The sequence below is a fragment of the Astatotilapia calliptera genome, chromosome 10 (genome assembly GCF_964374335.1).
Source record: "Astatotilapia calliptera chromosome 10, fAstCal68.1, whole genome shotgun sequence".
Lineage (NCBI taxonomy): Eukaryota > Metazoa > Chordata > Actinopteri > Cichliformes > Cichlidae > Astatotilapia > Astatotilapia calliptera.
Window position 1 is genome coordinate 24095090 of NC_137431.1, and position 13368 is coordinate 24108457.

Consider the following 13368-nt stretch of genomic DNA (forward strand, 5'->3'; position numbering starts at 1 on the left):
CTGCAGAAATTGGAGAGGGATGAAGTTAGAGCAGTTGAGGGAGTGGAGAGTGGAAGGGGGAGGGAGGGAATGATTGCAGTGCTGCTCAGTCACGAGTTTTCGAAAGAGTCATATGACTGGCAGTCACATGCTTGCGGAGTCTGTGTACATGCCTCACACTGCACTGCAGCAGACACACACACACACACATCCGTGTGCCTGTTTGCCACATGCATGTTCGCAGTGGCTTCATAACCGTGTCTGTGCTGCAAAATGACCTTTATAAGTGAAAGAAAACATAAGCTGTATGCAGCAGGATTACGTAATGAAGCACAAACCGTCCTTCTACTTCTTTGCCTGTTTTCCTTCTCTCCTTCTCTCATGCTGTTTTTCTCTCACAGCATCTCATATTCCCTCTGTGTTCTTCTCTTTTTCACTGTCAGCAACAGTGGTTTCAAGTGAGCCATTACCAGAGCCTAGTCACTAAAAAGAAACCTCACACACACCCTCTCCCTCCCCTTCCACCCTCCCTAATGCATTCCTCTTGAATAGTCTGCCAAGTTAAGAAGGCACATGACACAGGCTGATTGAGATCACATTGCTTTTAGCTAGCTGTTTATACAAGTACCTCTAGATTGGGTTTCTGTGGCTTTTGACCTATAGTTTAACTGTATTTATGTTTCTCAACTAAAAGCTTTACTTCTTATGATGATTTTTGATTGTAAGAAGTCAAGGGTCCAATTTGAAACTCTGTATAAAATGGATGAAGAACACTCTTGGATATGTACTCTCTTTATGCTTACGTTAATAGTGGTCTGTATAATTGATAAACACCCCACAATACAATCTTAATGACCTCGTCTCTATTTCCACATGTGCAATTTGTTGCTACATGAATGTCATTAAGAGCCAAATATGTTCAACCCTCCTGTCTTGTGATTTCAGCTCAGGGTTGTAGGTCATTTGCAGTAGATGCTTCATATTTATGCTGCTTTTGTTTTTTTGTTTGGTCTCTAATTAGTCACAAGGATGAAAAGTTGCAAAACAAAAATCAACAATTAATTGTAGAGGTAAATAAGTCTGCATTCTTGGCAGTTGGGTCTATAATATTCTATATTTTGATTTTTTTTTTTTTATCTTGCAGAGCGCCGAGTCCCAGGTGAAGATGTTTGGAAAATGCTGCCAGCTTCGTCCTACAGGAGGCAGCAGCAGTTCCCTGGACAGCTCCTCTTCCTGCACCTCGGAAACCAAGGAATCCAAGGAGCAAGGCCTCCGCTTCCAGGTAACGCAGGACTGAGATTGTTTAAATGAAGTACTCTTCTACAAAGACATATCCATAAACACACAAATGTAAACTGTGCTTGTATACTTTATGGTCCTTGGGGAGCACTCTTCAATTTAGTTTGAAGTTTGTTGCATGTTTCAGTCACAAGTTTTGATTTGCTGGTATCATTTGAGATCAAACTGCTGAAGTAAATTGTGTGCAATCTCCCCCGTTTATATTAAGTGCTAAATGAATAACTGCTATGATGCCTTAAGAATTTGCACAATGTGATTGTGTCGGTGTCTAATGCCTAGAGGTTACAATATCAAAATATTTCTTTCCTTTCCAGGGTTCAAGGTGTTCATCAGATGTGGTTATGCTGGGTGAAATGATGTTTGGCTCTGTGGCCATGAGCTACAAAGGCTCTACACTTAAAATCCACCAGATAAGGTAAAAAGAAAAGGAATGCATGAATGACTTTCTCCTCACTGCTGTTTCCTGAGTTTAAAAAAAAGCAAACATTAAATATTCTAGTTCTGAACAAAGGGACTTTTAGAAACTTGTTGAAACTATGGGATATCTGATCCTTACGTTTTCTGAGACCAAACAGTTTTAAGGTCAAGTGAAGGTGATAATAGGATCCAGGAAGAAAATAAGTTGTGAATTGATTAGGTAGAAGAAGAAACACACAACCATAAACATGAACAAAGCACATATACTAATGATCTTTGTTCCTGCACCATCATCATATCAGATCACCACCTCAGCTGATGCTGAGTAAAGTCTTCACTGCCAGGACCGGAGGCAGCGTGTACGGCAGCCTGAACACGTAAGCATTTGCAAGCTTATCAACACACGCTGTGACTCCTATGCAGAACTCTGTCATAAACCAAGATATGCCAGTATTCTCCAATCCACAATACAAGTGTTGTTGGCAACAATCCTTATAAATGTTCTGCTGGCTTTCTCTGTTCGTCCCACACAGGTTACAGGACAGCCTGGAGTTCATTGGACAGGACAACAACACCCTAAAGCCTGATCAAAACACTGGGCCCAACAGTCTGCTAGGGAACATAGGTAACCATGGCAATCTAGTGCCGTGCCAAACCTTTTATTTTTGTGCCATGTGTGATCATTTCTCTTCCTCTGTACAAATTATGAGTAGATTACCAAGTCACTTTTTCTTTAATGTAATCATAGAGAGAAATTGCTCTATATCTTTATGTAATGTGTTTGTTTTTGTTCATTTTTTGGACTTGTTAAATATATACAAATGCATATTTAATTTTACCTTCATGGCATTTTGTTTGAAAGGCTCAACTCTGTAAAGTGTTGAATTTTGTTGCTTATTTATTTTATCGGAAGTTGAAGTTTTTCACCTTTAAGCTCCACCATTGCGGCCTCCCAGGGCGCTCTTTGCCAACAGCTTTTCTTTACAGCTACGTCTACCCTAAACTGGCGCAAGATTTCTCAGTTGGTAAACAGAATCGGCCATTCTATGAAACACTTAAGGCATTCTAGTATTTGTGCTCTCGTGCTTCACTGATCCTTATGATGACCGACTGTGCTACAGGTGGTGAAATTTGAGTGTTGGTTTTTGATGGTCAGTACATTGTCTGTGCAGCCAACTGATTTAGGCTTAGGCTGTGAAATGCTTCTGCTACAAAGATGAGCATAAAAGCCTGATTTTTAAAAAGCTCAAATGAAGAACTGTTGGCGAAGTTTCTAATTTGTGCAGATTCTCTGTCATCCTCACAGAAAAGACATCTAGTTACATACATCAAAGCTGAAAATCTAACCAATTACGAAACCTGCTTTAAAAAAAAAAAAACGTATATGGTGCATTTTCTGTGAGCGATGCCACCTCTCTTGTCTGCCTGGTTGTTTATTTCATTTCAAACTAAAAATTTCCTGTAACTAATGAGACTTTCAAACAATAGGAGGCAGTGATATTTCCTCCTCCATTCACTAATCATGGTTCGTGTTTTTTGTCCTTTTTTTTTTTCCTTCCCTTCCTCCCTTTCTTCTTTTCCATGTTTTTGTTTGTGCTGCGCAGGATTTTCTCAGCTCTGCAGCCCTCGACGGGCCTTCTCTGAACAGGGCCCGCTACGCCTCATCAAGAGCGCTTCTTTCTTTTCAGGTTGGCGCTCAAAACTGACCATGATTGCTGTGTGTCAGTTGCATGCGTATCTGTAGACTGAAGTTTAAGTAACGGTGGTTGCATTGGATGCCTCTCAGCAACTGCATGCCTGGGTAGTGATTCTTGCATTAGCAGTGATAGTATTCGAGACATAGCTTGCAATGGCACTAAGCATCTGCAAATAACTTGGGTCAGATAGGACGTGCAAAAAATTTAAAGGCAAGTGGCACTGAGTAAATGAAAAGGCAGTTCTTTAAACGAGGATTGAGGTGTCTTGGAGCCATACTCAAAGACACCTCATGCCCTTAAGCTTCATCTCTGCTTCTTCACATAAACCACAAGGAAACTAGGAAACGGTGGAGGGAATGTGTATTCCTTCAGGCATTTGCAGCCTCACAAACAAGAACTTGACTCATTAGCCATAAAGCTGTCTCAAATCATGTATATACTTTATCTGACCCATGTCTGCAGGTGGATAACACACAGGAATGCATGAGGGTTCGCTGGTGTCGGTGGCTGTAGTATTAGTTATTTTTACAGTTTCATGTCCTCCTGTTTCTGTTATGTACTCACATACTTTTACTAACATGTTGTCTTTGACAGTGCCTGTCATACTTGGGCAATGCTTTTAGGCTTGATGTGCAGTGGGCTGTTTTTAAGTTCTTTTTCCCCCTTTCAAAATCTTTTCTCATTTACGCCAATGAAATTGTAGCAACAGTCTCACTTCCTGGCTGTTGTGCAAAGTAAAATAGCCATAATGAAGAATTTTCTACCATCTGTGTCTATCACACACGCTTAATATGCAACTTGAAGCTGTTCCTCACAGAATAGGTCTTGTTTGGGGGCTTTGTTAATCTTTGATATGCTGCTGATTAAGTTTGGGACCAATCAGATACTTCCTTGATTGTATTGAAAGTTGTATAACCATCTAAATCAAATCTCCAAACATTACTGTATTTTACATTGCAATCAATACCTTTGCCACACTTCAGTAGTGGTTATCACTACCTCCATGTTTCCCATTTTCTTTCCGTCAGTATGTTGACATTAAGTGCAGACACACTCTGTGATATCTGTGTTACGGGGTTGTTGTAGAGGGAAGTCGGCGCTGCAGCAGATGATGTTGATAGTGACACCGAGTGAGCTGTTGAGTAACAGTCTATTACAACAGTAGTGCTTTTCACCTTATTTGTCTTCCTTGTGACACTTCCTGTTTTTGGAGTTGGAAAACAAAGGTTGCTAACTAATGACATGAGAATCAATCGGGAGCGCCCACTCCCCAGCAGAGAGTAGTTCAGCACCTGCTGGAGGTTAAAGCCTTTTTTATGGAGTTCTGAGTACTGCTCCGTTGGCTATTTTAAGATATTTCAACCCCATCTCTGCTGTATTGGCTCATTGCACTCATTATTTTGATTCTAATCAAGAAAAACAACTCTTCTGCTTTGTGGTTGCTAGTCCAAGAGTTAATGTTACACATCTAAAAGCATTAGCATCTTGTGTATTATAATGCAACATTGTAAATCTCTAACATAGTGGCGATAACAGCATCTTCAACATGTTTGGTGCTCCAGTTCGTTAATAACATTTTTCTTGTTCACACAGGTCATTATTTTATTTTTTATTTTTTTGTTTATTATCCTCCCTTATTTCCATTTTCTGCCCTACTTTCTCTTCACCCACTCTCACCCTTAACTTTTCCCTTTCTCTCTCTTTCCTGTTTTTCCTCCAGGCCACAGTCACCCTATGGACATGCCTGGCCGAGGGCTGTACGACGAGAGGGACAGTGGCATCGCCAGGTCTGGTACGTTAATGAGACTAGGCACCAAAGCCTGGATTGACCTACACTCACACCACTTTCAGTCCCACAGCTGAGTTTTGAATTACGCCTACATTTAATCTGATCAAGACTAAAGAGGTCAAGGAACAGAGAACATTGAGAGTATGTCAGGAAGATACTGGGTCATTACACTCTACATAAAACCACACAGAAAGAAATAAAAGCATGGTGGAAGATGGTGTTGAGGTGAATACATAGCTTCTGAAGTCTGGAAAAGTTTGTCCTGTGGAAACTGACCCCTGTCTCCCAGGCTCTCCTTTAGCCCCACCCCTTCAAACATCACCACGTCCTATTGGAATGACTGGTACGAGGAGAATTGTACATTCAGCACGAGACCCATGTTTAAGCAGAGAGTTAAATATATCGTCGCTCGATACTAGCTTTTCTAATTTAAGAACTCTGCGTCTTTTTTTGACTTTCTCCACCTCTGTACTGTGGTTAGGCTGGAGAGGGTTTTTTGCTGCACCACTCTTATCAGTTTTCTCCTTACAAGATGTACACATTCATTCAGTTATCTCTCTTTATCTCTTAAAACAAACACACAATATCACACACCAACTAAATGGTTCATGTGACCAGTGATCAGTGCGTCCTGTCAGGGCTGTAAATAACCCTGTGATCAAGGCCTGTAGAGAGAGAGTGTGTGTGTGTGTGTGTCAGTGTCATTATCATGCCAAGCTTGGTGTAAAGCCAGTTTGTCAAACAACTGCAGCATGTGACTATGAGCAAGCTTGCTGACATTAGCGCTCATATCAAAGGTATTCAGTAATTACAGTCTGCGTTTGTGGAAACCAAGAAAAAAGATTGAATGTTTGAGGATTCATTTGTTTGTTTTCGGTGTACCAGTTTTCTTTTCTTTTTTTTTCTCTCCTTCTCTCTTAGATTGAGAGCACTGTTTTCAAGTCTGTCTGGCTGTGTTTTTGTGTATGATGTCTCATTGAAACTGAGTACTCTACACACTTGTTGTCTGACTAATTTGTGCCTTTTTTACTCTTCTGTCTCAACCATTCCCTCTGTCTGTTCCCTACTCCTTTCCTTATCTTTCATTGTAGCTTCCTTGAGCAGCCTGTTGATCACTCCCTTCCCATCCCCGAGCTCGTCCTTGACCAGCAGCTGTGCGTCCAGTTACCAGCGCCGATGGCTCCGCAGTCAAACAACCAGCCTAGAAAACGGCGTCTTCCCCCGATGGTGAGATGCATGCAGACATACATCTGTTTAAAAAAACAAAACAAATATTAATTAAACTGTGTAAATGAGGAAAGACACAACAGAAAATAAAGCAGGGCAGTTTTGCAGTAGAAAAACAAACATAAACCATTTGCCAGACATGCAAGCAAGTACACAAAAACATTAGGGTATCAGCTGATGACTTCTCCATATTTAAAAAATTGAGACTTCATTTGATTTCACTTCAACATTTGTAAAGTTATAAAACACTTAAAGGAAATGAAAATGTCCATCACAGAGTTTAAGGCTCAAAATTATGTTTCTGACCAACTTGGATATAATTACATTCATTACCACAGAAAATTCTAGCGATTATAAAAACATACAAACAAAAGAAACAAACTTAAAAGCTAGAAGGAAAAAAAGATGATCAGAAATGGTTTCTGAATTAATTATTTACTAGTAAATTATTTGTTTTGTTGATTTGCCAGCTGATTGATATGGTTTCACTCTAATCCAGATACACAAGTCAGCTTTCCCAGAAGTCACACTCAGAGTCTATCCTCCCAATCACAAGCGCCCAGTGGTCTTTCACCCCTATTCAGGGCCCCTGTCTGGCTTTTGTAAAGTTTATCCTACTAGGACTTCCTCCGAATCCAGCAGGCAGCTGGGAAAAACGCGCACACACTGCTGCTGTTAGTAACAACACTGTGACTAGACGGGATGCAGTATTGGTCTGCTGCAATCAAAGTAGCTGTCAGCCTCTGGTTGTGCTCTGGTTCACCCGGACCACCAAGTCTCTTTGTGTTTTCCAAGTTTTTTTCCTCCTTTTTGGTGGCAGTATATAGAATTACCTATACTGTACTAATGATGCATAAGAGTATATAGTTAAAACACTTTGCTCCAGCACTACCTTTGTACAGACACAGGGTTGTAAATAATCAGTAAAACTTGGGGAACCTGTAGGGATTGTTAACATTAACTTTTCAGTTAATCTGAACTGAATAATCTCTAACCTCCTAAACACTCTGATTTTAGTTGCTGCAGATAATTTACTCACTCTGAAGTCATTAAATATTACAAAATATAAGTAAATATAAAGAAATGTTGATGGGTTGGGGTTTGTATTTGTTTTTTTTTTGGGGGGGGGGGGGGGTTTGCCAGTAATGAATGAATGTTTTATGCAAGGTGAGATGTAACAAATTTAGCTGGATTTGGATTCACAAGGCGAAGTGTTATATACACATTTCCTCCTCTAGCCTTGCTGTAAAGTTGACTCCATGCGAATCCTATCCTCCTTAGGTCGGTGGAGGAGAGCTTCAACATGTCGGATGAAAGCGGCGGTCCAAGTCTGGGTGTGATTCGGAAGAAGAAGATAGCCATAGGTGTCATCTTCACGCTGTCCCCCAATGCTGAGGAAAACAGCCGCTTCCAAGATTTCTTCTTCTCTCACTTTCCACTCTTTGAAAGCCACATGAACAAACTAAAGAGTGCAATTGAGCAGGTAAGTTAAAGGGATGGAATTTCATTTGAGGCCAACTTTTTATTGCAGTTTTAAGTTCCTATCCACCTCCCTGAATGATGATGTAGAGATAAGTTTTCCTGCAAAATCTAATGCATTAACAATGACATGAATGGAACAAAACATACAAACCAGCACTGTTTGCTGCTGTAATGAGCAGAGCTGCTGTCAGATTGACCGGTCAATAGTCATGCCTTTTTATATCTGCGGTTCTGTTTACTGGTGTCTGTTGTTGGCACTGTAAGAGCTCTGGTAGATTTCCAGTGTTAGCCAGTCTTCTCCTTTACAAGTTCTTTAGTTTGACAGCTTTGTTGCCAAATATCTAAAAGTGCATGCGTGTTGTGTCGCTCTCAAGGCCATGAAGATGAGTCGGCGGTCAGCTGATGCCAGCCAGAGGGCTCTGGCTTACAGCCGAATGGTGGAGGGACTCAACGAATTCAGGTTGGACAACATATTCTATTTACTCACTTAAATATATAAGTGATCTTACAGAGTGTAGTTTCTCTCACTTTTTTAATTACAAGCTTTTGTTTTGAACACTTCTTAAAACAAAGCTGGGTTTTTTTTAGGAAGTGTTTATCCATGCAATAAGGGATGTTACATAACAGGGCAGAACTTAAGCATAAACCCTAGTAATAACTTTGAGTGACAAAAACAATGTATACAAGTGCTCATAGCTTTCTTAAAACAAAATGGTTGCATTGACACTGTAGGCTCTTTCTGTTAACCAAAGTCAGCTGTTTAATCAGTTTCAGTCATTTAATATACATTAATATACAATGTATTTGGGAAACTGATGCTTTTTTTCAACTTCTACTAGAGCTGGGCGATAGAACGATAACGATATGTATCGCGATATAACTTTTACTTGATAGAGAAATTAAGCTATCGCGATAGACCTCGCCGCTCTTGTCCTCTTAAAAAAAAAAAAAAAAAAAAAAAGGTCAGCCGACCCAAATTCAGTAGCGCAGAGCTGAACCAATCACAGCCGCAGCGTCACGTCGCGTGACTTGCTACGTACAGCACAAGTGCCAAGCCGCACGTGTGTTTGTTTGGGAAGCAGCCAGCGCATAATGGAAGAAATGAGTGTGCCGACTAGAAAAATCAACCGAGCGTGACCGAAGAGAAAACCGATGATGGTTCCAATGCCGGAGAGATTGTCGAACGGAAGAGCCATAGAAATTCCGTAGTTTGAAGGTATTTCGGCTATTTCAAGTCTGACAAAAAACAGAGTAGCGCGCACTGTAAATTGTGCCGAAAGCAAGTCTGGAAATACAATAAACTGGTGCATGCGTCACACTGTGCGCCACGTTATTGTTTCGGTGAAATGAATTTCTACAATACTGTTACTGTTAATTCTACTCTCTGCAGTGTTTAAATGCTGACATATACACACAGTTACTGTCCCTCCACACATACGACTCGGTTCTGCTTCTATGCCGCAGCTTTGTTTACTTTTTCCCACCGAGGCTTCTAGACTTCTGATTGGCCAACATTTCTGCACGGTTAGGAATCTAGCGCCACCTGCTGCTTTGGCATGTTCATAGCAGCGTTTTCCTTCATTTCTGCCTTTACGTGTGAACGGGATTATTTTTTAAAACGAAAAGGGAAAATCTCCGTTTTCAAAAATACCCGTGTACGTGTGGACGTAGCCTCAGTCTCTGACTGGAAGCGCTAATTCATCATTCGGCTTTTGTCAGACTAAAGTAACTGTTAAAACTGTTTGAAAAGCTCAGCTATACAACAAGGAGAGATTGAGAATTTCCTTTTAGTTCTGTTTATTTGATATTGACAAAAGTTAGTCAGTTTTGTCTGTTCTTCTGTAAAACAAACTAAGATTTATTTTTAGAATTAATATTTTGTTTCTAAGTGGAATTGACAATTTAGTCTGTTTCGTTTGTTCTATTTTGAAACTTAAACGCTTTAGCGGCTGCCTTTTGTGTAGTTTGCAATATTTGCCTTTATTTATCTGAAAAAGTCTCATGTTCCTTAAGTACATCTACCCTGTTGAACTTATTATGGGAAATAAATATTTAAAAACAAGCTGCTGATTATTTCACATTTTACTTGTGAGCAACGGCACATTTAAATCTTACAAATATAGTTATTTGGCTTATATCGTGATAGATATCGTTATCGCCTGAAATGAAAAAAACATATCGTGATATGAAAAAATCTCATATCGCCCAGCTCTAACTTCTACAAAATAAAACTGGATGCAAAAGGATGCTCTGAATCTTGCATCCATCTACACATCATGGGACTTGGCCCATCTTATTTAAACATATTTAAATCATTTTATTTTGGAGGCTGCAAACTGCAGAGCCACTGACCCAGCTCCACTTCGAGGTTCAGCCCTACATGAATACTGACAGAGGAGATCTGGACTTGGTCAAACTTACTGGCATTGAGCACCACTTATTTTGTTTTCTGTTATTGAGGCCATGTAGGCATGATAGGCTGCAGGAAAGTAGCTGTGAAGGAATGGAAAAAGAGGGGTAATATATTCCTCTGTTTAGGAGACAAGGAACTGCTGCGTTGATGAAGGAAGGTACTCTATAAAAGAGGCAGTCATTGTTATATATTCTGCAGAGACTCAACATTTACAAGGAATCAGATGACACAGATTTATATCAAAATAGTTTATCAGACTTTTTTTTTTTTTTATCCAAAGCTGCTGTTGGCAAAGTCACGATGCTTTTGCAAAGTGGGTCACCAAGTACTGGTATCCATTTTTATGCTGGTGCCGACATTTGGTCAGCTTTAATTACCTGAGAAGTATTTTATATGCATCTTTCATTCCAAGCTTGGTTTGTTAAGCTAGTGGGTTACTAGGGTCCTCTTTCAACATCAAGCAGGCAGAGAATGTGAGTGTGAGACCTGGGGTTTACCAGCTAGGGTGGCTTGCGTTGAAAATACATGTGACATTTAATATTTACTGGCTGCAACAGCGAGTGTCATAGTTTTACCTTGTGAGTCTTTGTTTATGCAATCTCCTTGGAAAAAAAAAAGTTCTGGGAGCAACAAATGTAGCGGGAAATGGGTTAAAGGTCATTTGTAAACTGAAATCTGCATTTATTTGCATATAAATGCACATTTGCTGTTTTGGCCTTGACCAAATCAAAGTTGTTACTTTGTTACTGCAGCGCACACAGGAGGCCTTTGCTTTGGTGCTTTGACTAATTTTAGGCAGGCTTATTTGATCACGGTTTTAGAAGCTACATCTCAAATTATGCATCACTGCATACTTTGTTGAGAATTATTTCTTTAGACCTTTTAGAAACATCGGTTCCAAGAAGGATTCTGTCTTTATTTGTGATGACATGAGTTATGAAATCATAAATTTGTGATGATTGGCCTGTAGGATTGTTCGGTATGTCTGTCTGTGTGTGGGTGAGACATGCTTGCCATTATTGTGTGACTCGTAAAATGTTCGACTTATATAATGTGCGTGCGTGTGCCCACCTGCTTGTCTCTGCCACCACTTTCACTCTCCACATACACACTGGCACGCAGTTCCCTGTTTGACGTCCCACTCATTGCTGCAGTCACACGCCTGCTGACAGCCGGCCTCAGCAACCCAAGTCTCCTGAGTGTCAGCCCTATCTATCTCAGACAACTGGTCATGAGCACCAGAATAGTAAATAATATGCAAGTGCCAGGAGGAGGAATGCTGATCCCCTGGACTCACTAAATAGCTGCAAAACCACCTTCAGATATAGACTAAATATAACAGTAGTCACTTTTGCCATTAAGTGGTTTTGACTTAATGGAACATTGCAAGACGTAACTGGACGAAATGCCTTTCTGTGACGCTGACGTGGCTTCAGCATAGCTGGAGGGTGGGCACGCGCACACAACCTGCATGTTGGCAAAGATAAGGTTAGTAGAAGCATCTGGACATAAATGTCACAGCAGACTATATTGGGGTTATGCCAGAATTTGCGGGTTAAGTTCGAACAGGATTTCTGTGCAAAGCAAAACACCTAACACACCGGAGTCTTAATTCTCATTCGGGCACACATACAGTGAAGTTGGGAAGGTTTTTTTTAGACACTGAAATTGAGTGTCAAACATAAAGCCGTATGTCCCTGAAACTTTCTAAACAAAAAATACATAAATAAGTAAGAAGTCCCTTGAAGCACTTGGGTAAAACTCCCCCAGAAACTGAAATTTAAAGTCGGTAGGTTGGTTCCATAGATGATATTGACAAAGTGAGCTGACATGACAGTAAAAGGGCAATCAGTGCTCTTAAAGTCTACCCTGCCTCCATTCTAGTTTAGCCTTAAGCATCTGAATAATGGTGGCAAAGAGTTTTCCCTGTTTGTATAAAGGTTACTCCCACAACCAAAAATCTTATTATTGGATTTATAACATGTTAGTCTCTATAAACAGCTTAACTAACAGTATTTATGATGCCTCTTAAAGTCAACTTATGAAACCAACTTAATGAGGGCAAATGCTTGGACTGTCATTCACCATAGTGAGGTAATTTATATCTGGGTCCTCAGCCCGACACAACAGTTTAATTCCACATCACAGCCGTGCACTTTTAATGTTCACCTAAACAGCTGATGCGTGGAGGCTGAAGCTAGATTTCCCCACTCATCTAGTGCCGGCTTGGCCTCAGACCTCTTTCCAGTGGCAGGCTTTCAGTAATGTACACCAGACACCGGGAACAAGTGGGGCTTAGGAGAGGCCGCAGGAAAAAGTCAACCCGTTTATAATACAGGAGTGAATAAAGTATTATTAGTTCATTTGATGCCACAGTCAAATGATGGATGATCTTTGCTGCCCTGCAAACAAGAAGACATAATGAGATCTGGAGATGTGTGTCTGATTTATTCCAAGTTCATTCTGCTTCACCGATTGATCGTTGATCTTCTTGCTATTATCACACATTTTATCTGTCAGACTGTTACCTAACGCTGTGATGTTCTAGTTTAGCACGATTTGTTTCTGCACTAGTACACTGATAAAGACTCGTTATGTTGGTTCAGTTAGTGACAAAACAAGACTGCCAGCAGTTAAAATGAAATCTATAACACTAAAGGGTCATCTAAAGCAACACTTAGCTCTTTTTGTTTTGTTTATAACAACTAAATATTTGGCATCTTTCTATTTTAACATTAGGAACTCTTGAAACTTAGTTTTGTAGACATGGATTAAGCTGGGAGGTCTTCACTGAGTTTTTCTTTTAGTTGAGGATTAGTCAAAATCCACATGTAAGAAAGTGGCTGTTTGTCACTCTGAGCTTGGGTTTAGGGATGGATTTATTAAAAATCTTACTTAAAAATAGATCTGCGTGGCAGTGCTGTTAAATTCACCTAGAAACAGTGAGGCGCTAAGTTGTTTTCTTTGGAAAATTACGCAATCCTAAAATAGCTTGATCACCAGAATACTTGACCTGAAGTGAATGTCACTTCCACTGTGTGACACCTGTGTTTTCTTACAGCCTG

At 40.2% G+C, this 13368-nt stretch overlaps 1 protein-coding gene across 3 annotated transcripts in view; it reads left to right on the forward strand.

Annotated features, from left to right (window-relative positions):
• fnip1 (folliculin interacting protein 1) overlaps positions 1–13368 on the forward strand; it is a 40841-nt gene that overhangs the window by 18402 nt on the left and 9071 nt on the right. For 2 of the 3 annotated variants that reach the window (XM_026181212.2, XM_026181213.2), the window contains exons 3-11: positions 1124–1261; positions 1593–1693; positions 1998–2072; positions 2229–2320; positions 3300–3383; positions 5113–5184; positions 6273–6408; positions 7690–7891; positions 8265–8350. In XM_026181212.2, coding sequence (XP_026036997.2) covers positions 1124–1261; positions 1593–1693; positions 1998–2072; positions 2229–2320; positions 3300–3383; positions 5113–5184; positions 6273–6408; positions 7690–7891; positions 8265–8350 — 986 coding nt within the window. The remainder of the gene's footprint in view (positions 1–1123; positions 1262–1592; positions 1694–1997; positions 2073–2228; positions 2321–3299; positions 3384–5112; positions 5185–6272; positions 6409–7689; positions 7892–8264; positions 8351–13368) is intronic. The other variant, XM_026181214.2, reaches the window with a different exon arrangement.